Raw genomic sequence first — 24,223 nt, forward strand, 5'->3', positions numbered from 1 at the left:
ATAGAAATATAAATATTTCGACGATCTTAACCTAATGCAATATTTCTTTCTTTCTTTCTTTCTTTCTTTCTTGTATGTGTTCACACAATGGATGTATTATAAAACCACACTTATTCACACTTGCTTGGTGTTTATATAAATAAAGCTGTTTTATACTCTGAGATCCTGGGTTTCACCTCCGACTACATTTCCCATGATGAACCGGATGATACCGGAAGTAGCTACGTGTTCATTTTCGCGACAGTTCAGAAAGCATCTACCGAAACAGCTAGCTACAGATTCAGAAACGAGTTGGTGCTTTCTCCTGCGAAGGAGTACAGCAAAAACAGGTAAATAACATTAAAAAAGTTTAGTTAATACCAAATAGTTACCGCTGCGTTTACCTGGTATATTACAAATAACACTGACCAGGCCTTCCCATCTTATTAGACAAATTAGCAACAAGCTAACATGACATGCTAGCAAACAGCGTCAACTAACAAGGGAATTAAATATGTCAGTGCTTGTTGGGGGTATATTTGCTACTGCGCAGTATGTAAATTGTGTAATTGGTTTATACAGGAATATATGTGCAGCATTTTAAGTTAAGTTTTAATGTAACTTAGCCCATGTGTAGCATAGGTGTGGAATAGCATCCTCTGTTTCTGTGTTGTCATTTGTTTTTAGGCAGTTTAGGCTGTTCAGTGATATAGAACATATACATTTACAGGGCATATTATAGAGATTTGAAATAAAGGATTGTGTGTATTTTCTTAAAACTGTCATAATGACCTAGTGTCTAGCTAGTCAAACAGTTTAAAAGCATAATGTCAACAAAATGATAGTCTCTCCTGCTATGGGTTTATTCTTATTTTTATAACATACCTCATATAGTGACACAACAGAAGCTGTACTTGATCCTAGAAAGCCTTAATCCTAAATGTCCCAGTACATTTATGTAGCCCAAATACATCATGCATAACATATCAGTTGCTTTAAAGTTTAAAAATAGCATGTACGTTTTGCAAAGTAATATTGTCTTGCTGTCCCGACTTATGTGGTTTTATGTGTGTCACTGTGATGATTAGATTGCTCTTTATCTGCAGAGTACAAGATAACTTACAGAATAAACAAAACATCAAGGTTAGAGTGCTAAACTTCCTCAGGATGTGTGCAGCAAATTCACCTTGTCTTTCTTCTCATCTTCCATTCTTTCTTCGCTTGTCCTTACCTCCCTCTTTTTTTATCTGATATCCAGCACCATGTTGCCAACCATCTTGCCGGACAGCAATGGTGCCCTCGGTGCTAGGGACGCTGCACGTCATACAGCAGGCGCCAAGCGCTACAAGTACCTGCGACGGCTGCTCCGTTTTAAACAGATGGACTTTGAATTTGCCCTGTGGCAGATGCTTTACTTGTTTACGTCACCACAGAGAGTCTACCGCAACTTCCACTACAGGAAACAGACCAAGGACCAGTGGGCCAGGGACGACCCTGGTTTTCTTGTCCTGCTCAGCATCTGGCTATGTGGTAAGTCTGTACTCACATGTAGCCAGTGGAAACCTGATGTTGTCACTGTACTATGATGACTGAACACTCCCTCTGTTCCTCTGCAGTGTCCACAGTAGGCTTTGGTCTGGTGCTGGACATGGGAGCAGTGGAGACTCTGAAGCTGCTGCTGTGGGTGGTCTTTGTTGACTGTATAGGAGTTGGCCTTCTCATATCAACCCTCATGTGGTGAGTAGTGGGTTTTGCCTCGTTTAGATGGAAGTATTGAATGGCATTTCCTCCAGTTACTGTAATTGCGGCATGTTTTTGTACATACGTATTTTTTTAATAAATCTTGTTCATTTTGTCTTTTCCAGGGTTATCAGCAACAAGTACCTGCTGAAACATCCCAGCAAAAATTTTGATGTGGAGTGGGGCTACGCATTTGATGTTCACCTCAATGCCTTCTACCCTCTTCTAGTCATCCTGCATTTCCTGCAGCTCTTCTTCATCAACCGTGAGTAGACGTGACTCTGTGTTATCTATCAGTGTGTCTGAAATTAGGTCATCCAATTTAAATGGTTTTTAGTACAGTTAAATGTGCATTTTATGTGTAGAATGCAGATCAACAATACCCAGGGGCACTATTCTATTTTGTGTATGTATGTATTATAAAATATAATTCCAACTATCACAATTTATATTTATTAAGACATCATTGATAATAAAAGCAAACGACACTAATGTACATATAGTTTTGTTTTGAATTGAAAGACATTTTTTCTATTACAAAATAGAAACAACAACTGATATAATGAAAATGCACCACTGTAAGGAAAACGACATGACACAATGTGTGACTATTTTTATTTGGACAGTCAGTTGTATGCACAGGTGATTTGAGTCCGTTCCATCTGGCGATAAAAACAACCCCAGTAACCGTAGTGACTGTACACACCAAAGACAGAGAGCCTCTTTAGTACACTTCATCAACTAAAAATGAATACTTCTAATAATCATATGTGACTTCTACTAGTGTGTTTTTTGTTCAGAAAAACTGAATCAACATCAGGTGTTGAAATAAACCCTTACACCCACATCCTTTATCACCATAATTACAGTTTGTTTTGTGTGTTTCAGATATTGTGGTAATAAACTCCGATTGGTTCGTGGGATACTTTGTCGGTAACACCATGTGGCTAATAGCCATTGGTTATTATGTCTACATCACGTTTTTAGGGTACAACGGTAAGTCCTATTCACATTTAAATACACCGAGTTAGATTGTTCTCAAAATGTTCACTAAAAAGTACCAATATGTCAGTAAATGGACCGTTTCTGGATTTACGTCACCTTCTCAGTGTAATATGACTTCAGATCGGCTTGGATTAATAACTTCTGATTATATTTAGTTCTGTCCTTAATCAGAACTGATTCTGCAGAAGGAGACATTTCCATTTTCAAAATGTGTTAACACATCTATTTACAGCTGTAATGATTAGTTGATCAATCAATTAGTTGATAGTTAATTGTCAACTATTTTGGTTAAATATTTGCAAATTCCAGCTTCTCTGTATTAGCAGAGTAACTGATCGTCATAATAACTGTAAAATGTCCGATTAAGGCGTTGTGGTGTATTTCCTGAAAAAAAGTAAGTTGGACACAAAACAGAGAGGGGTAATTTATGTGGATGTGACAACAGTTCAGTTTAGGAAAAGGATTGTGGTTTGGGTTAAAACTCTCCAGAGGAACGAACACGCGTTTCCAGGGTGTTTCTCTCAACACCCTGCTTTCCTGAATATGAACTTCTGCCATCAGGTAGAAGATTCCGTGTGTCGAGATGTAAAACAAGTAAACTTAAGTTATCGTTTATCCCAACCTCTATCAAGCTGCTGAACTCCAATCGTAAATGGTAGCACAACCGAGCAAAGTGCAATAAAGACCTCAGCACTTTTTGCACATAGCACTTTAATTCTTACGGTAACTTTTTAAGAGGTAGTATTGTCTGTGATGGACTGTTTAAAAGTAATTTTATTGGTTGTTGTATTTATTTCCATCTCGGGTTAAAGCAGTCACCATTAAGCACACCCTGTTTCCTATAAAGGAGTAGTAATATAGTGTACATTTCAGTGTGACTTTATAGATGTGTAATGTTGGTCAAAGTATCTGCTGCCTGTCAGTGTGTTGATGTATTCGTCTTGTGTTATCCACACAGCTCTACCCTTCCTGAAGAACACAGTGGTGCTGCTCTACCCCTTCGCTCTGCTCGGCCTCATCTACGTCCTCTCCGTCTCTCTGGGCTGGAACTTCACTAAGGGTCTCTGCTGGTTTTACAAGTACCGCGTCCAGTAGGACCAGTTTGTCTCTGAGGTTGGACACTAGTTGGCTCCAGGCCGTCTCAAAATCTCTTTTCAACTCACGTCTAGCTGACAACAAATCCATTTCCAGCTTCTGTCAGTCAACATCTGTTTGGGAAGAACTCTGGTTGACTCTCATCAAACGGGGACACCAGCTTTATTGGCGCTGAGACGAGTTGACTGTTGCTCGACTCTGAAGTGACTCGGTTGATTTTCTGTTTGGCTCTTATGTTGAGCTGGAGCTCTGAAGTCAGTAAACAGTGATGTGTTTGGACTAGTTGCAGAAACGGGGGCAGATGTACTACAGCTTTTATTGTTCTTTTTGTATGATTTGTAAATATTCTGGCAGGTTGTAATATATACCCAGACGATTGTTTCTGAAGAGTAAACATTTGCTTTGTTTCTTTGAGTTTTCTTTAAAAAAAAAAAAAAAAAATCCTGCTTATTGAAGAGAAAAAAGGAAAGTGGAGGAACATGGAATGGACACTTTTTTCCCCTTTTCTTTTTTTATCCTAAAGTGTACATTCCAAAGCACTTTCAATAAAAGGTTTTATTAACTTAGGTTGCCTCAGTTTTACTTTCTGGAGGAATAAATGCCTTGCTATAGCTGGGTCACTCTGACATGTTTAAAGCTCCCAGCAGGGTGTGCCCTACCTTACAAGTTTTTGATGTTCTGGGAAATATTTCCAATAGTAGGCAGGATTATGTAGTAAAAAGTCTCACAGTGGCGCTGTTGATGTTGTAATTGTTGCACATTAATCACTTTTCCTTCATTGATGCTTTTTGCTGATATTACTGTGCAGATCCATGGGGGAAATCATATCTATAAAAAAGGCCTTTTTATAAGCCATTATTATAATATTTAAAAAAAAAAAAAAAAAAATCTAATTAGTGTGATCCTTTGTCTTTATATTTACTATATACTGTAGCAGTAAGCAGTAATTTTGCTAGTACATTTTGTCGAGACAAGTACACACTGTAAGTATCAACTAATTTATTTGAGTTTTTAAGAAAGAACCAGTAGGTTACTGTAGTGGAAAAACGTCAGCTGGGCCGGATAAACTCTGCACTGTCTGCTGCTCTACTTATCAACTCAATTTAAGCATTATCTGCAATAAACCCTGGATTCGGTAGAGTTCATTGCAATAATAAGTTTACTGTACTGTTGGCACAAATACAGCAAGAGTGAGGGCTGTTTTTCCAGGGAAAGGCCCACGAATACACTCGGTTTCTGAGTTTTTCTTTTATGCTGGTCAAAAACGTTTTGGGGGAGTTAACTCTGTCCCGCCCCATCTCCCAAAATGCTGACTATGTTCCACCAGTACATTTACTTTAAACCTACATCTATCTAACTACATACCAATCTTATGTAAGGTGTTAGGTACAGTAACATCATGTAGGATCCTCCAAAAACCTTGACTTTAAAAAAAAAAAAGAAACGAATATGAAAAACCCTCATGTTTGCTTTTGCTTAGTGGCCTCTACCAGAGTAGCCTCATTATCAGATCTCACCTGGGAGTCAGGCATCCGGAGCCACCTTTAGCTTTGGAATTATCTAGCGGTCAGAAATAAAATATATGGCCCAGGGGCCTTTTCACTTCAATTCTGGATTAAAACATGGTTTATGACATTATGTGATTAGATGTTAAGACACTAGAAAGACACATTACATGGTAGTTTTATAAGTTGATTTCCAGAAGAATTCCCAGTAACTCAAATCTTTCTTTATGCTAGACTTATAGGCTTCAACAACCTACCAAACTTCAAAAACACCTGAGCTAATACACCATCAATAATGGATAAACAAATAAGACAATGCATCTCAAGGTCTATAGAATAGGATACAAATCCAGAAATAGAAATGACTGAATGTGAAATGTAAAGTAAGAGAAAAACAAAATTTTAAATATGGGAGACGACCTCAACTCCCAAGTCTGCTATCACATCTGGAATTAAGCTTCTTAATGTTAAAGAAAAACAAATCATACAGAAGATCACGTCTACTAATGAGGACACATATGCAAAAACAATGTAATGAATGAGTCAACAGTCTAATATTGCATGTAAGTGATCAGGCAGTCTGCTTCTAATGAAAAATAATGAAAATTGTTTTTAAGGAAATATCAGGTACACAGCCAAGTGTCGCAGAAAGACTAAGGGAGAAGCAGACACGAAGTAAGTCAAGTGGTGGGTCAGTTTAAAGTTACGTTAATTCTTGCAATTTAAAGTCTCATAACAAAATAATTACTGACCCACGGCAGGCTGCTCCTGCAGCTGAACTCCCAGGTGGCGATGTAGGTGGGACAGCTGTAGTGGTCCAACACAATGTAGACAGCTTCAGGGTCAGCCACGAAGTTAAACTCTCCACACGCTGTGGTGTTACCCCTGGCTACACACACACACACACACACACACACACCAAATATATTTCTCTCTAGTTTCACAATATAATACATTGAGTTTAACACTTACAGTTGATGTTAACACACAGATAACTTACATTCAGTGTTTTCTCCCATGTTGTAGAGCGCCTTCAGCTTCTTTGGGAAGGTAGGGTTTAGTTGTACTGCGACGGCCAGGTTAGTGAGGGGCGCTGTGGCAACCAAACTCACCTGCAAGTAAGAAAAACAATAAGTTGCCTACAAATGTGCTATATAAATAAAATTGCCTTGCCTTACAGTAGAGCTTTTTTTTTTTTTTACTTATCCATCATGCACCGTGTGCTGTAGTAGGTGGTACATTATGATACAATACAACTTTATTATCAGTTTACACTGAAATTCATTTTGCGTTCCTGAGCAGCTCCACTCAAAGAAAAAAAGAAGTTAGACAACAATTACATATATAGTAGAAAAGATGAAAACACATCAACAGTCATGTTTGATGATATCCTCGGATCCAGATCTTAATTGGCGGCACACTGATTTGGGTTTAGCAACAGGATAGACTGATGTAGCCTATAAAAGAGTTATTGAGCCTGTTGCGTCTAATAAGAAGGCAGAAGTTGGTATTAATAGTATTCATGATTCTAGCTTCCTAAATATGTAATTAATGGATCTTATATGAAAAAGAACATTTAATATTAGCCTTTACAACAAAAGCCAATCTTTCATATGGTAAAAAGGAACAGATTGAGTAATTATTTTCAAAACAGTCCATATTTGTAGTATTAAATAGGCTAAACAAAAATCTATATATCATTGAGTATTAAACATCAAATAAGGGTCAGTGCATAAATGATACAGTGAATTAGTCATTTTTTATGTTTTTAACATGATAAACAGTTTCATGATAATGTGTTATGTTGACAATCTTGATGATGGCCTCTGCAGCTCGTTTCTTCAGCAGCAGCTCCAGGCCTGGAGCATCTGGATCTGGGACGTCGCCCAGCCCATCCTTCCCATGGAAATCTCCAGCGTGGCGTGTTCAACCCAGCAGTGGCCCTGAACGTCCGCGGTACACTGGGATCTGTGGAGTAAATATGTGTTGTGCTTGAATCATCATATCTCCAATGCTTTTGTTAAACCTGGAAAAATAGCATACATTACCATGATATTAACCCCTTAAAACCCCCTTAATCAGTCAGAACACCAAACTTCCCATGGCACCAATTTCTGTTGACACACCCATGTACGAGGGCTCCCTTGCTGTCTGAAGTTAGTCAGCCACAAACTTACACCCAGCCTGTTGCAGACTTTCAGGACACGCAGTGTGTTCTTGAGGACGTTCTCCAGCAGTGTGTTGCCATGGCAGCAGGTGATCCCCAAAATCTCCGCATCGGGGGCCACAAGGGCCACCATGATGGCCTGAGCATCATCCACCCCTGTGTCGTCGAGGATCAACTTCTTCTTCATCCTACAACAGGTAAAGAGACCAGAGCAAGTGTCATGCTGAGGGATAAACACCAGCCAACGGCTTTTTTCACAACCTGGCAACCCCAAAGTTGTTCTTATTGGCTTATTTAGGATGGCTGAGAGAACTTAAGATACTGCAGTTGAATAAAACACATGCAAATAGACAGATTTAGACAAGTTGTGCATCATTGTTAATGCTTTTTAACAAGATAAAACACATTAATAAAGCTATTTATTACGACTTGTTAGAAAGGTGAAGTAGAATATCTGAAGACTACAGGCAGACATACTTTGCTGTGTTGTGTATAGTGCACGGATCTCCATCTTATCTTCTGCACTGTATGATAATATCACATTGTCGTTGAAATTCAACGTAAAAGAACTGTCTTGTTCTCTTAAGAAATCACAGAGTAGCCAGAGTAATGAATCAGATCGTTTATCACGTGTAGATTCTTCCTGAAATCACAAGTCATGTTAATGTACTTTACACATCCCTTTGCTGTGTAGGAAGCAGACGGTCTCCTGGTGCGATGTCTCCTGACCATTTGTATGTAGAGAAAACATGATAAGATTTCACTTTGCTCTTGCTGTCTCACTAGAATCCTCAGACTAATGTAAATTACTCTTTGATCTAAAATTCATTCCTCACAACATACACACACATCTACTCTGTCTGCTTGAATCATGATCCTGATTCAGGAAGTAAAGTATTTGTCTCAAGGCCTTTTTCATACCTGCAACACTACATGAGATTACTTTTAGTTATGTGTTGTGCAATCTTTGGATACAAATGTTCCCCTCAGTCAGCAAGACACAAATTATATATATGTAAGAAGTTTGGCATTCAAAGTGTAGAATGTGAATAAAATTACTGTACTAAGTGTTGAACAATGTTTGTCTGTGCAACATAAGTAGGCATATGTAATATGAGCAACATGTCATTAGGTGTGGCAGGGTTGAGAAATTTAAAGAAGTTATTTCACACTCACTCAAAAGAATTCATGCAAACCCCTTTAGGCTATTCAAAATAGTTTAAAAAGTTCCAATTAAACATTTTATACATCTCGACATAATGCTTGAAGATGACAGAAATAGCAGGTGAACACTGTTGTTTTTATGAATGATATTTTTAAGGTAAATCTCACAGTGCTCGTCTCATGCTAATCCACACACCTTTGAATGTCTGAGCTTCGAAAATGGTCTGAATGACAGTAAAATGTAAAATCCTCACCTGGTGAGTGGATCCTGATGGATGTCTGCTGATGTCTGTGTTGAAAGTGGAGAGGTGGACTGAAGTGAAGAGCCTCATTTTAAAAACCAGAGGCAACAAGTTAGGCACACACCCTTTAAAATGGTTGCTTTTTGCTTCCTTTCAAAGTGCATGAATTAACCATACGTGGTATATTTTATTTAAGACTCGGAAATGTACCAGCTGTGATTTCCATGTTGTTGGACATATTATTGGCATTGCGAAACAGACAATAAAACAGAGGAAGGACCATGTAGTTTGTAATTACAAAATGCTGCATCAAGACTTAACTGTAACAGGAAAGTGTTGAAAGCAAGGGATTTCATGGCTGTCCTAAAGCAATAGGGGTGGCAGTAGCTCAGTCCGTAGGGACTTGGGTTGGGAACCGGAGGGTCGCTGGTTCAAGTCCCAGTACGGACCAAAGTACAGAGTGTGGATTGGTAGCTGGAGAGATGCCAGTTCAACTCCTGGGCACTGCCAGGTGCTCTTGAGCAAGGCACTGTGCCCCCCCCCCCAACCGCTCAGGGTGCTGCTCAGGACATCTCTCCATTTGTGCATGAGCATGTGTGTGTATTTCAGGCCTGTGTGTCGTGATTTCTAACAAACAGAGTGTAAATTGTAATTGTAATTTCCGGGTCAATGCCTTTGGTATGGGAGACACTGCGATACATCAACCAATGTGTCCCTGAGCAAGACACACAACCTCTGACATATATATAGCAATTGTAAGTCACTTTGGATAAAAGCGTCAGCTAAATGTAAGGTATAACAGAGCATATAAATACAAAGCAGTACTTTGAAACTGGGCAAAACAACCAGCACTACTTTATTTAAACAACTATGTATTTTGTATTTAAGAAGAGCAAGACAATATGATACAAGATTCAAGTTACAAACAAGAATATAGTGACTCTGAGTCACACAAGGATCTCAGATTGATCCTTGTTTTCTGGTAAACTTAAATCCGATGAAAGCAGGCACGGGAATTAATAAATTGGAGTCAGATTTGACAGGCCTTAGGGCCTTATTTTAGACATAATTCCCCCAATATGTTCTTGTAGCTAGTTGCAAGTATTTTCTCTTATGTTCAAGCTTGTCGTTGCAGGTGCAAGAACAGAAATCTAACGTGCAATCAAACTTACTGTGGGTGACCTCAAATCTTCAGGAGTGCTTGACATAAAATGGAGAACAGTGTCCTTCTGTAGAGCTCCATGTGGGCTTGTCATCTGTTCAGCCAGGACACCCGATTTATACTGTGCACACAGTCGTGCAGGAGAACATTTTGACAAGAGACTGTAATTCAGTGTTTTTCCTGTCTTTGCTGTATTCAGCTTGCACAAAAAGCTATCATAATCAGTTTAAAGCATGTTTTTGTCTAATGGCACAGGAAAACAACAACACAGAAAGTGCAGAATGTCATTGTCTTTAATAGTAAAAAAAGAAGAAAAGAAAAAACAGTAGCCTATAACTTTTATTGCCTTTATAGATTGTGGTTTAGTTTGATTTCTTCAGGGTCAAGAAATGCTCAGTTTAACTTCACAAGCTTTTATTGTTCAAGGAGAAAATGCAGATATATTATGACATCTTTTATTAGCATGAGTACAGGAAGTACTACCTTTTTTACACCAAAGTCTGTTAGATCAATAGGGGACTTCAGTCCCCAGAATCCTCTGCATCACATGAGTCAGGTCTGGGCTGGGCCAGGTTGGCCCTGACTCGAGCCTGGTCCACAGCATCCAGCAGGTTTTTGGAGTCCAGTGCCAGAGTGTGAGCAGCTGTCAACATCTGCCGCTGACATTCCTCTTTTAACGACGTTATGGAGTTCTGCTGTGCCAGGCGCATCTTATTGATCAGCTCCCCTAAATCCTTGTTCAGCAGTTTCTTAGTGCCATCGATCTGAGACGAAGAGGAAAGAAGATGGTAAAATGTATGAGTGTTGACCTTTCAGCTTTTCTTTGTGTCCTGATTTAATGTACTGCATGTACCTTCGCCAATCAAATAACCAAGCTATGTCTATTGACTACATGCAGTGGTGGAAGAAATATTCAGATCCTTTACTTAAGTAAAAGTACTAAAACCACACTGTAAAAATACTCTGTTGCAAGTAAAAGTCCTGCAATGTTACTCAAGTAAAAGTATGTAAGTATCATCAGGAAAATGTAGTTAAAGTATTAAAAGTAAAAGTACTCATGCAGAAAAATGCTTCCATTTTAGAAACTGGAAATGATTAAAACAGTTCTGTCAGTGTTTAATCGGCTAATCATTTCAGCTGCACTTGTAGGCCTACAGTATATATTGTTGGGTAGTGTCATCTATAATAAAACACATAAAATAAATACTTAAGTACAGTACTTGAGTAAATGTACTCAGTTACATTCCACCACTGACTACATGCATTGTCACACTGTCACAACAATAGGACAGACTGATGAAGTGAGGCCTACCTCTGTTGTGACAGAGCTGTGCAGGGAGGGCAGGATATCATCAACACTTTGGATCAGGCTACGAAGAGCGATGCCCACCACCTGAAGGTGGACGAGGGAGGGAGGCAAAGACAGGGGGATGGAAGAGGGATGGATATCTCTACATTTTTAAGGTGGTATTTGTTTAAGATTTGAACAGCCCCAGAAAAAAAACACTTCCCAGCTTCTCAGAGAACAGTCTTGTTAAATGAGTTGTGAAAAGATGACCTACTCTGACAGCATTTGGATACTCAGAGGCAGGCAGCGTGTTGACATCATTCTTCAGCTGAACCACCTGTTTCACCATCGCCATGACGCAGGTGTAAACCTGATCACCTGATCGGTCCATCTCAGCTGTGGGCCGAGGCTACAACAACACAATACTTACTTTTTAATGACCAAATTTAACATATAGCTCAATTTCAGTACTACAAATGCAAACAGAAAGGAAAGTAAAAAATCAAAGTATATTTCAACAAAATTAATAATAGAGGCGTGTTTTATTTTTACCTGTGAGACTGTGGAAGGCATTGGTGGCTTGTCTGGGGGACCTGACGGAGAAAGAAAGAGCTGCTTATCTGCACATTTTCTGGACCCACACATTTCCTGCACATACGTATGCATGAGATGCTGTGGACTTCTATTGTGAACACAATAACATTTCGCATATTCTATATAAAATAAATGGTAAAAAAAAATAATGCATTTGTATTATCTTAAATTTTATTTGTTATTTTATTTGTTTTTGGTCTTGGAAGGTTTGATTGCATGCAACCTACGGTACATGCTGTTATTAATATTTTAAAACTGGACTCAAATACAGATTTAAATGAAGAAGTGGTTAAATAGTTCTGCTTGGTTTATGTTCATGCATAGCCTGTGTTCTTTCCTGTATTATGCTGCTGCATTATTAACATTGTGAGGACAAGAGGTTAGAAACAGTAAAGCTAATTTAGAAAAACTCTTTATCGGGACTCACCATTTCCTGGCCTTTTTTCAGGAGGCTGCAGGAAAAGCAAGAAAAGAGGACATGAAGTTATCATTTTAAAGGATTTGAGTTTCAAACTTCAAGTCAGATTAGAGGTCAAGTTATTACTGTAAATTGTCTTTTTATTAATTGAAGATGACGAAGAGGTTTAGTTATCATTGGTGCTACTGTTTGGGAAAACACATCTGGCTCACTGTGAAGTTTTTATTCTTTACTGCAAGAATACTACACTAGTCTCAGTTAGACAGGACAACTTTTGTAGCAAAGAAATCATGTTTTCAGTGCTTACAATTTTGACTCATACTGACAAGATTAAACTTTAAAAACAAGTGTAAACAAGAGCTGGTGGACCAAACTACATCTAAAAAGCTTGTGTATGACCTACAGTACATTAACAGGTGTGTCTTTACCCCCAATTGTCAAAATGTACTTACAGTAATGCAAATTTGTATGAGAGGAAAAAACTAAATAATGTACCTTGCTGTAGGAATCCACTCGCACAACAGGATCCTACAGAGAAACAGAAGCAGATATTATTGAATGCAGCAATGGCTGTAGGAAACACAAAGGGCCACAAACTACTTCCTGTGCTTCATGATGCTCCATGCTCTGACAATAATGTGTGTGTGTGTGTGTGTGTGTGTGTGTGTGTGTGTGATCCCTCACCAGTTGTCTCTCCTCCTGCTCCAGCCACTGTTTATCCATCAGCATCTCTTTTCTTTGTCTTTGTAAAGTGTTCTCCACTTGCTCTTTCTCTCTCTCCCACACCGGCCTGGTATCCCTGTCTGTTCTCTACACACACACACACACACACACACACACACACACACACACACACACACACACACACACACACACACACAAAATATTGCATAAAGTGATCGTGTGCCAGTATTTTCCCTATATAATTTACATTTGGTTTTGGTTGCAGGTTTATTCAGCATTCTTTCTCTATATAAGGGAACAGGAAGTCACAGCAAGGAATGAAATAGCTCATTACAGGAAACCTAAATTTGGTCAGATATGAAATACAATGCCTCTCTCTGTAGCATGTTACTCTGTGAGTGTGTAGATGTGTGTGTGTGTGTGTGTGTGTGTGTGTGTGTGTGTGTGTGTGTGTGTGTGTGTGTGGGTTGTGTGTGGACACCTGTGTGTGGGTGACTCGAGGAAGGGTGTTGCCTTGTATTCTGGATGGCTGGTGAGAGAAAGAAAGAGACGACATAAGGTTTATTAAAGATCTGTCAGGTGAAAAAATTGGTTAGTTAACTTGCTTGCTAGCTAATTAGGTCATCAAACCATCACTGTCTAGTAAATGTAAAGTGGACAGACAAAAATATTTTGACTTTTTAAACAAAAGTAGAGGATTCTCCCATTCGCTTCAATACAGTTCCAGTGGCCATCTAGTCGTACCTTGGGTGGAGGCTCTGTGATGTGTTTAGGGTCAAATAATGTGACGGAGCGAGTTCTGTCTCGCCTCCCCTCCTGCTCCAACTCTAGCCTGTGGATGTCACTATCAAACACACAAGCACAGACAGTGCGTGTAATGGTGTCCTTGTGTCAAATGTGTAAGGAGGAAAAACATTTACAGTTCATAAAAGTATATCTTGATTTCATGGGGTCTTAAAGGTGAACTTCTGTATTAATTGACATGACAATAAAAAAAAACATTGTTAGTTGAATATACATATTGAACTTATTTTGTTCAGTTGTTAGACCTGAAATCCTAGCATGCAAAGCTGAAAGTACATATTTGAATCTGCAAAAGGATTGCTCAGAAACTTTAAACTAGTTCAAAACATTTTCAAGACTTTCAGAACTGGGATGTTCATCACCTGCAAATGTCCTTGCAAGGATAGAAAGATGAGACAAAGCATCCAAAGTGAGGAAAACTGCAATTAAGTCAAGTGTTGGGTGCAGCAGTAATAGAGGAGAAGAAATACATGAGTGTGTACCTCAGGGAGCAGACGAGCTGGCCGAAGCTGGGCCGGCCGGGCGGCTCGTAGGCCCAGCAGCGGGTGAGCAGGGAGTAGACGGTGGGCGGGCATTGCTGCGGCTTGGGAAGTCGAATTCCCAACTCCAGCTGGTTGATCACCTGCCCGTTCTCTAGCCAGAAGAACGGCTGCTGGGCCATGGAGAAGATCTCCCACATACACACCCCTGGTTAAACAAACATGATCATTATTATTAGAGACATGGAAATAAAGGAGCACCTTTGTTCTTGCATTGTATATGTTAGCCTAAACATTATAGCAGAGTTGTGTTTTGTTTTACTTCTATGAGAGAAAAGGCTTGAGTCAGGCTGGGGTGGCTGGGATGTAATCTTCCTTTATAACAGAGCTGAGTCAACTCTTACTCTCAATGAAAACCAAACAGCTTTCACAATTGTAGAACTAAATGTAGAGCATGTCTGAGTTGTACAGTATTTCTCACCAAACATCCAGACATCACTGGCTGTGGTGAAGCGTCTGAAGTTGATGGACTCAGGCGCCATCCATTTGATCGGTAATCGACTAACTGAGGCTGCGCACAGAAGGGAAATATTTAAAGAGAAATGGACAAAAATATAGGATTGAAATGGTGTGAATGAATGCTGGAGGTAAATAATATGCAACATTAACTCTTTGAAAAGGCAAGAAGAGATGAGCTTTAACACACTTGAATGAGTTTCCCCTTCACTGCGATTCTCTGAAATGTTGACCACAGACATCTGTGTGTAAGTGCACGTGTGTGTACCTTTATAATACTCTTGTTCGTCAACGTAGCGAGACAGGCCAAAGTCGCCGAGCTTGACGCATTCAGGAGACGCCACCAAGACATTTCTCACCGCTATATCTCTGCAGCACACAGGCAGAACAGAAACCAAATTATTTTACTTGAAATGCACCAGTGTTAAAAACAGCAGAGTGCCTGTTTTTAGGTTTCCTCCAATGATGCATGAACCTGTGTTACCATAGACAGTGAAATAAATGGACACAGCGATGCCATAGACTTCGATGGAGAACAGTAAAGTCAATTAGAAGCACTTTTCCAGGTGATGACTGAGCGTACTGCGCAGCTGCTGCGCAGCCTCAAACTGAGCTTGACGACATAGATGTGACGTGAGCAACCTGTCTGAAAGTTGTAAGTCTTCCGGTAGCTGTGCCAAGAGAAATCTAATTCTTTCCGAAACTTGCAGAGATACCGAAGTATTTCCAATCCATAACGGGGCCATAACGTGAGATACAAGGTAATGGAGCCTTTTATACATTGTCGTGTTTCTTTAGAAATAAACAATGGAGAAATAGAGTCTTTAAACGCTTCAGATGTAAAGTTATTCACTGTCAAAGTGACGCCAAAATGAATGGGACTCAATGGAATGCTAGTGGAAGGTGATGGCTTGCTAGCCTTAGAATCTCCCCATAGGAGGTACACTTTCCGGATGCTTACCCCCTTGTGTGTTACCTGTGCACCATGTTGAGTCCTTCCAGGTAAGCCAAGGCTTTGCAGATTTGTAGACAGTACAGGATTAACGTTGCAGAGGTCAGGATGTACTGTTCCTCGACGAGATAGTTCCCCAGCTGTCATGAGACGAAAAACACCTACTTTTTACAAGATACAGTATAGTTTGCATTTACACATTCATCTCATATTACTTATTTTTGCTTCATACAGACACATGTTCACAATTTACAAAATAAAAGTGAGCTCAAATGTGATCATTCAGATAATGAGCAGCAAATTTTGATTCAAAATGTCCTTATTAACGTACGGGCTTTTCACAATCAGCCATTCAAACAGATGCATACAAGCACAACAACAATACACACCTCTCCATGTTCAAGCAGCTCCATGACGATCCAGACAGGATCGACTTCAATGACTCCGATTAGTCTCACAATGTGGGGATGATCCAGATTTTTCATCAAGCCTTTAACGGACAGAGCAGTTGGTATCAATAACATATCACATTATAGAGAAAGAAAATGGTGTTTTAACCTTTATTGAAAGAAGAACAGAAAAGACATGAGTGGGGGGCAGAGAGGGGAATAAAATGCAACAAAGGTCCTAAGCCAGAGAAACAGCCATCACTGTAGATGTCTCTTAACCATTAGGACTCCAGGAAAACCATTACCAAAAACCACTGTGTTTGTGTTGGAGTTTGCGAAAGTGACATTAGAAATAGTTTATACATTTTTCAGTCATTCTTTTAGTAACCAAGTGCGGTTTGTGTTGTTGTGTTGTCTTTACTTATGTTTGTAACCCACAACCAGGCAACAGGAAGTCGACTACAGCAATTTTCTAACTGATGAAACATGCAAAACCCTGTGTTCCAATATCAGATACTACTCTCTTCTGTCATTACATTTTACTCTGAAATTGCGTACTTCTATTTTACATTTACTGCGATTAAAACAATAATGAGTCATATTTTCCACTACCAAAAGGAAAAGTTTTACACTTCCTGTTATGAACGTCTGCCAGGTTGAAGTTGCACCACAGATCTCCGCACAATCCTAGAGTTTATCACTGCGACATACTTACCAGCTTCACTGAGAAACTTTTCCTTTACTTCAGCTGAACAATCCTTGCATGTTTTGATGGCCACACAGATCCTCTCTCCTGTCTGCAGACACACACATGCATACATTACTTTCACAATGACAGTGAATTCAAAGGTGTATTTAATTAACTTTGCGATCCACCAGTGCAACACTCACTAACTTACAGTTAACGTGACCAACAGATTTGGTGGTAGATTGTAATTTGTTATGTGCAATACAATCGATTTTATTATTTTATCTTGTTCCTTTTTATCTCCTTTATTGAGTTCTTATTTCAAATATTTTCTTCTTGCATATTTTTGGATCTCTTTCCCATATGCCTTTTTATTGTGCTCCCTCTGTCATTGATGACTGGCAGTATGAATGTATGTATATATGTATATGTCTCAGTGGATTTTAGAAAATGAATTACCCTTCAGGGATAATTAAAGCTACAGTATGTGTATCTGTTTTTTATTTTAATCCTTGAGTGTGTTGAGCAAACTGTGATAATACTCAGGCAATAGACAAACTTACTGGGCTTTTATAAACGCCATCATGAACCTCTCCAAAGAATCCCTCACCCAGGATCCGACCCACAACAACGTCGTCTCTGGAGATCCTGTGCTTCTCTGAACACACACAAATTACACAGCTGGGAAATATAAGAAATCGGCTCTGCTGGAGACCTGGATACAAATGTTTGTACAGTAAATAACATAAACAGTGACATTTCTTAGCTGATTGCCTGGTTGGATGCCCTGGGGGATATCAAGGTAAGTTTTCAGTGAAACAGGACTCACCACCACAGGCTGCTGTACCCTCTGGAATCTCAGCATAAATGTCCGAACCTGAAGTTTAAGAAACAAATTACAGGTGTTTGTTTTGCATTTGTTCTTCCGTATACAGCCACAACCAAACAGAAGAAGCCTCCGAAAAATCGTGAATCAGTCATAAGACTTACTCAAACTTCTAAAAGAACCACTGGGAACACCACTGGAAGAGAGATGGAGACATTTTAGTTTTAAATGTCTTCTGTTTAAACAGCAGTGCTTAAACATATGTGACCTTTTAGTCCAGCAGACAGAAAGATCAGAATCTAAAGGAGGAGGAAGGTGTGAAAATGGAAACTCCCCCAATGTATGCTTCCACCACTAATAAAATATGATTCATCAGACTCACTGTTTTGGGATGTCAGGTAATTTCAGTTTTGTGTCTCTCCCTGAAAGAATCAGATATTTGGTTTAGTTGTAGTTGTGAATCCAACATGATTTATCTCAGAAGGTTTAGAAAATTAAAGGAACATTTCAGGGGTTATACCTGGTCATACTTTGATACCTTTTGGTTATGATAACATTGATAACACACATCGTTTAATTATATTTTGACTAATCAAGAGGAGCATCTTTATGAAAGGTTGATACATTCACATAGGTGAAGTGTACCTTTGCTGGGCCAGATAATGAGCGAGCTCTCAGAGCTGCCTTCTAGCCGGCAGTAGCCGTCGATCAGGTCGGCCATGTTTTCTGCCACAGCCAGGGAGGAGGTTTTCACTGACAGTGGCTGGAGGGTTGAAGATACAAGATATTCAGTCTGTGTTGAACTGCTTCAACTTGCTTTGCACCTTAAACTCAACTGACTCATATAAAAGTCAACTTAGAGGCCAGAAACATAGCTATCCTGGCCCTGTCCAAGGGTAAAGAAAATCCCCCACAATTCTCCAGAAAGTCACCGCACCTGTCAAAGACGATAGTTCCAGCACCTACCTACCCTAAAGAAACACTCAACTTGTCATTTATGCACTTTAGTTTTTGTTCGGATTTAACAAATGCTGTGCTAATCGGCTGCAAATTAGCATATTTCCCAAAATGTTGAACTATTTCTTTAAGAGGTTTAGGGTTACCTGTTTGGCTCCTTCAATGTGTACAGTGAGCAGAGCACGACCATCACTCTCAGCAGAGCAGGAGATACTGCGCACCTGAGAGAATGTGGCCAAACAGACGGGCTGCAAAAAGAGACAAAGTTGTTTATTGCTACTGTATATAAATGATGTCCTAAATACACATTATGATAGATCTGCTTCTGCAAATAAGGCTCCTTGTTACATCTTTGTTTTCCTCACGTTCCAAGTGTTGCATAGAGTGTATTTGTGTTTGTAGAGTCTTTCAACACACAGCACATCCTTCATTATATCGTCATATCTTGTCATATCTTTCACGTTGTATAAATATTACAAATAGCTGATGAGTAAATAACACAACTGTATAACGAGAAGCATTTAACAAAAGCTGAGAGAGAGAAAAAGAGTGTGAGCTCACTGTGGAGTTTTCAGTTTGCTGACTGATGCCTTCAGGGCCGATGACTAGGTCTATTGTTAGATTCCAACCATGCTATATAGACAAAGGGCATATACACACACAAACATTTAAAAAAACATTTAGCTTGAGATATGACAGGAAATAACCTTTAAACTGTCAAGTTTAAAAGCTCACCACTAGCTGGCAGGCGAAGCTCTCCTGTGTGTAGCTGTAGCACTGAGCCAGAGTGGTGAAGAACCTGGTCATGCACTGGTCCTGCTTCAGGGTGGAGTAGCCCTGGAACGTCTGCTGGATCAGCCGACGTAACTGCTTGGGCTGATATATAGCACACAGACAAACACTAAAAATGAAAATGTTGTAATATCATTGCATTATGTACTATTTAGTAGTTGTTTCAGCTCATTACCTTCATGCTGTTGATCAGCTCTCTGGGAAAGAACAGGTCCAGTCCCACGTCCTTCCTAAAGGAGTAAAATCAGACCGTGATCAGAATTTTTTTTTTCAAAGCAGTCAGATATGCAAACTCCTCAAAGAATTCAAACCAGGGACATTCTTGCTGCCATTGCCACTAATGTATGTACTGTACCATTTAGGCATAAAAAGCCTGATGTAAAATTGCCATTGCTCCAGGAGGTTGATGCACACATTCAACAATCACACGTGACTTACTCTAAAAGCTCAAAGTTTGACTTTTTCTCCAGTCCGTTTGGATTCATGTCTTTGTAGAATCTCCTGCAAACATGATGAACGAACACAATGATCTTTTATTAAGATTATTAAAGGTCCCATATAGTGAAAAGTCAGATTTCCATATCTGTTTGGATTATAAAGCAGGACCTGAAAATGAGCATTATATGGAGACCTTCAAACTATTTCCACTTGTTGTCCTATTTTGTCTTTTTTTTAAGAACGTGCATGAGGTGGTAGTTGTACAGTACCTAATTTCCAGACAACCGAGCTGTAGAGCCATCCCATCACTGACTTTTGAGGCATACTGCTGCATGTAGTCACTTCGTACCTGTGGATAAGCACACAGACACACCTTCCATTGACTAGAGCCATTATAACTGACCCTTAACTAACCTTTAGCGTAATCTAAACCTTATTCTGATTCTATTCCAAACCCTGTAAAAATCCTTAGGGAAGTAAGAGACAGTAAAATAACCTCACTACCAAGAGTTAGCATCCCAAACACACATATTACTGACCTGCTGGTAAAAGTAGAGCATAGTGGTACTGTCATCTTTGAATTTCTCCATGAAGTCTGAAGGGATGTATCTGATTCTCAGGTCATATCTGTACAAACAAACGTCACAGTTAGCTTTGCTAAGTCACTTTACTATTCATATGTAAAGTTTTAGTTTTCTTTCTTGAAGTAAAACTGTACATTTAGACAAAGACTGAAGTACTGACCTCCACTCAGCCTCTAGGTGCTGCTGTTCATAGCGCTGGGTGAGTTCAGACACAGCCAGGTCTGGGTGCAGCCAATGCATCTCTGAGGACTTGAGGTGTTTGAGGAGGAGGCAATAGCACTGGCTGTACATTATGTCCGGTCCCACACAGCCACTGGACAGTACCAGGTTAACGATAGCCTGGGATAGAAGTCAATATACAGTTATGTCTCTGGGACATTGGCTTTTCAGAATGCGAATGTGAACAAAAATCATATTAAGAGAAACAACTCACAACAAGTCTCATCAACCAAATACATACTTTTCTCAACAAGGATGGTGTAAGTCCTATTTTTTCCAACCTGCAGATAACATTATCTAAAAAAACAAAACATCTAAAATCTAAAGGGGACTTCCTTGTTTTCTTGTCTTAGTTTTTAGTTCAAAGCAAGTAATAGCAGAATACAGTCCAATAATGTAAAGTTGAGAACGGAAGAGTATGGTTGCATTGAGTACAGCTGACTACAGTTTAATACAGACAAATAAAAGGAATTACAGAAAAATGCCGTAAAGGAAAGACTTGTAGAGCACATACAAGTACAATAAAGTACTACAGTAGAGTAAAGTAGCGAACAGTAAAGTACATTAGAGTACAGTGTAGTAGAATACAGTAGTTGGGTAAACAGCGAACAGTATAGTATGTATGGTAGATGATGGTAAACTACATTAGAGCTGTGATTCCCAACCAGGGATTCACAGCCAGGGGTTACGTGGAAAGATTACGTGGATTCGATTAAAAGAATATATCCACATATTAACATCAAGTTGAAAAACTAGTTAGCAAGCGTGCACCCAAGTGTAAAGAGGTGAATAAAAGTAATGAATAAATGGTAGAGATAAAAAGCTAAAAGTAATGACTAAACAATTCAGATGTTTAACTAAAAGTAATGGATAAATGGTTGAAACATTGAGCTTCACTCCGAGGAGTAGTAGTAGTAGTAGTAGTATGATTGCTGCTTAGGCCTTGTTCAAATCAACAGCCTGAAATAGAGATATGCATTTGGAGCCAGAGTGTGTGCCACTTTTTTCTTATTTTCAAGACTACCTCTAGTGATCAGCACTTCACTACAACCCTTGGTGTGCGTTACTTTTCTATATTATATAGTATTGTAGGGCACCTTAAAAATGTATGTGTATAGGCTTTAGGCCACCCTACTCGTTATTGTAGGCCCAGTTCAATATGCAACTCAATTTTATACAATATATGTAGTAGGGGGTCCCTGCTTGTCTCTCTTTCAGGTTAGGGGACCTTGGCCTAACAAAACGTTGAAGACCCCTGGAATAGAGGACAGTTCAGTAAAGAACAGCTGAGTAGAGGACAGCAAAGGATAGTACACTAGAGTAGAATGCAGCAGAGTACACTAGAGTAGAATAACTAGTAGAGAACAGTAGTTTATACCTTGACAGTCCATCCCTTCTCACAGCGGACCAGTTTGAAGTTCTTGCCCAGGTTGGAGCTGTTGCTAAGGAAACAGACTTTGATGATTTTCACTGGGAAGATGCTGTCCCTGGCCACAATTGCCGAGGGAGAGATATCCGAGGAATCTGACTGGCTGGTGGGAGACATGCTCCTCCAGGACAGGGTGCTGGTGTCTCCTGACATCACACACACAAACACACACACACACACACACACACACACACACACACACACACACACACACACACACACACACGCACACACACACACACACACACACACACGCACACACACACAGTGTATGCTACTGCATACAGACATACATTGCTGTCGTGCCCACATACACCATTTCACTTTCTTCCTTCTCTCTCATACACGTACAGTCACGTAAAACACATACATGAAGGGATCCATTGAAGCTAGAGAAAGACAGGAGTTGGACACAACAATAATCATATGATCATGCTGTTGGATTTGAAGAACATTTGTATCTGAGTAAACGATTCAACTTCTGCTGCGATCTCTCTGTACTTACCAGTCTTGCACAAGCTCAACGGCCCAGCCGAAAATAGTATTGTCTCTCAAAGTGAAAACAAGTCAGTGGTATCAACAGACTGCATTCATGTTACTTTGTAAAGTGTAGATTTGATCTTCTTTGGCAGTTTAACAGAGCAGACTTGTAAGCTGTGCCCTGATATCGAACTGCATCAGTAAGCAGAAGAGGAAACGGTACTTGCAAATAAGGAAGTTGAAGAGCAGCTAACAGAAAAACTGACAGGACTGATGAAATCGCTGTGTCACCCCCTGTCTCACATGTAATGGCACAGTCCAGCACCAAACCATAACCCACCCCCAACTGTGCAAAATGGGCATGGCCTACAGCGTGCTCACTTCCTCTTCCAAAAGTTTTGATGAGCAAAAGCACAGAACAGGTGAAAACTGGGCGATTTTGGCCTGAAGAAATGATTAATACACTTTCTTAATGAACTCCTTCAAGTACAACAAGCACAACATGAGCTGATAATTTACATGGTTTTACCTACACTATGCCTTGAAATTTGGTACACATATTCATGGTCCTCAGAGGGTGAATCCCACTGACTTTGGCAATCCCCTTGCTCTTTCTCCAGTGTCACCATGAGGTTTGGTTTTGAGTAAAATGTCTCCACAATTATTGGATAGAGTGCCATGACATTTGGTACAGATATCTAAGTCCCCATCAGGATGCTTTCTCTAAGAAGAAAAGCATTTATGCAAAGCTGCAGCATGACAGTAACTAAACCAGTTCATATGTTGTGGTAAAGTACACTGTGGTGAACATGAGGTTGTTGATGGAAAATAATTTCTGTTCTTTCAGATTCAACCTTAGTGGTTTTGTTCTGCCTTAGTTGACTCTGAAGCAGAGTCAGACGATTCTCTTTGAGCATGTGTGGGTGATTTGGGTCACGGATGTTACAGTTTTTTTCCGATCGCTATGACAATTATTTCAATAGTTTTAACAACTTTCCTAAACTCTTACAGTTTTTTTCGATTGCTAAACGACAGTGGGCACAACTGGAGTCACATGTGCAAAACTCAAACCACAGTCTGCATTACCAACAGTCTCCTCAGCTAAACAGTTTACATCTCCTGCAAAAGTCTTTCAAAGCAACACCACTCTTAACACACGTCTCAAAACAGGCTCAGTGCAGCCAAGCACTATGCACAAGCCTCACTGAGATAACACACACTGTCACTCAGAACACTGAGAGTAAAAACACTAGCATCAAACACCAATACAGAAAATACAAACTTTCTCATCTTTACAGTTTGAACAATTGAAGTGACTTCACACTACTCAATAGTTTCTTTAAAGAAAAGATATAGATTGTATGTAATATACCAATTTTTAAGTAAAGTAACCAAGAAGGAATGAAAATCAGCAGTTTGCTTCAATATAATATTTTGTCTCTAGTAATTTATGGAATTACTGGAAAAAAACTTCCACATGGGTGGCAGTGAAGGTCAGGGGGCCTCGACGGACCAGACCCGGGCAGCAGATGCTGGCTCTGGGGACGTGGAATGTCACCTCTCTGTGGGGGAAGGAGCTGGAACTGGTGCGGGAGGTGGAGCGCTACCGGTTAGATATGGTGGGGCT

At 39.7% G+C, this 24,223-nt stretch overlaps 2 protein-coding genes and 1 long non-coding RNA gene across 5 annotated transcripts; 2 read left to right on the forward strand and 1 right to left on the reverse strand.

Annotated features, from left to right (window-relative positions):
* Positions 1-196: 196 nt before the first annotated feature.
* unc50 (unc-50 homolog (C. elegans)) lies at positions 197-4,385 on the forward strand. Of its 2 annotated transcripts, none has more exons than XM_031292161.2 (6): positions 197-329; positions 1,238-1,509; positions 1,596-1,716; positions 1,845-1,984; positions 2,608-2,715; positions 3,683-4,385. In XM_031292161.2, the coding sequence occupies exons 2-6, from the start codon at positions 1,242-1,244 to the stop codon at positions 3,817-3,819; spliced, it is 774 nt and encodes a 257-aa protein (XP_031148021.1). In that variant the 5' UTR covers positions 197-329; positions 1,238-1,241; the 3' UTR covers positions 3,820-4,385. The 2 variants fall into 2 exon arrangements, with proteins under 2 accessions (XP_031148021.1, XP_035854639.1); XM_035998746.1 differs by having other exon boundaries at positions 203-325; positions 1,235-1,509.
* Positions 4,386-10,580: 6,195 nt separating this feature from the next.
* On the reverse strand, positions 10,581-23,522 carry LOC116044716 (protein-tyrosine kinase 2-beta-like). 2 transcript variants are annotated; one of them, XM_035998747.1, is made up of 31 exons: positions 22,622-23,518; positions 22,378-22,505; positions 22,066-22,279; positions 20,629-20,807; positions 20,424-20,511; positions 20,154-20,233; positions 19,885-19,947; positions 19,622-19,676; positions 19,390-19,530; positions 19,216-19,287; positions 18,801-18,902; positions 18,343-18,460; positions 18,080-18,119; positions 17,862-17,893; positions 17,701-17,754; positions 17,435-17,529; positions 16,899-16,980; positions 16,184-16,284; positions 15,819-15,934; positions 15,111-15,211; positions 14,808-14,897; positions 14,330-14,534; positions 13,788-13,887; positions 13,525-13,572; positions 13,044-13,169; positions 12,855-12,887; positions 12,369-12,393; positions 11,900-11,940; positions 11,622-11,756; positions 11,372-11,452; positions 10,581-10,823 (listed from the first exon to the last, which is right to left on the reverse strand). In XM_035998747.1, the coding sequence occupies exons 3-31, from the start codon at positions 22,267-22,269 to the stop codon at positions 10,581-10,583; spliced, it is 2,850 nt and encodes a 949-aa protein (XP_035854640.1). In that variant the 5' UTR covers positions 22,270-22,279; positions 22,378-22,505; positions 22,622-23,518. The 2 variants fall into 2 exon arrangements, with proteins under 2 accessions (XP_035854640.1, XP_035854641.1); XM_035998748.1 differs by lacking the exons at positions 10,581-10,823; positions 11,372-11,452; positions 11,622-11,756; ... (1 more) ...; positions 12,369-12,393; positions 12,855-12,887 and having other exon boundaries at positions 13,043-13,173; positions 13,535-13,572; positions 22,066-22,452; positions 22,483-22,505; positions 22,622-23,522.
* On the forward strand, positions 10,721-11,587 carry LOC116044737. Its single transcript, XR_004103741.1, has 2 exons — positions 10,721-10,854; positions 11,347-11,587. It is a non-coding gene; the product is annotated as an uncharacterized LOC116044737 (long non-coding RNA).
* Positions 23,523-24,223: the final 701 nt, after the last annotated feature.

The sequence above is a fragment of the Sander lucioperca genome, chromosome 24 (assembly GCF_008315115.2).
Source record: "Sander lucioperca isolate FBNREF2018 chromosome 24, SLUC_FBN_1.2, whole genome shotgun sequence".
NCBI classification, from domain to species: domain Eukaryota; kingdom Metazoa; phylum Chordata; class Actinopteri; order Perciformes; family Percidae; genus Sander; species Sander lucioperca.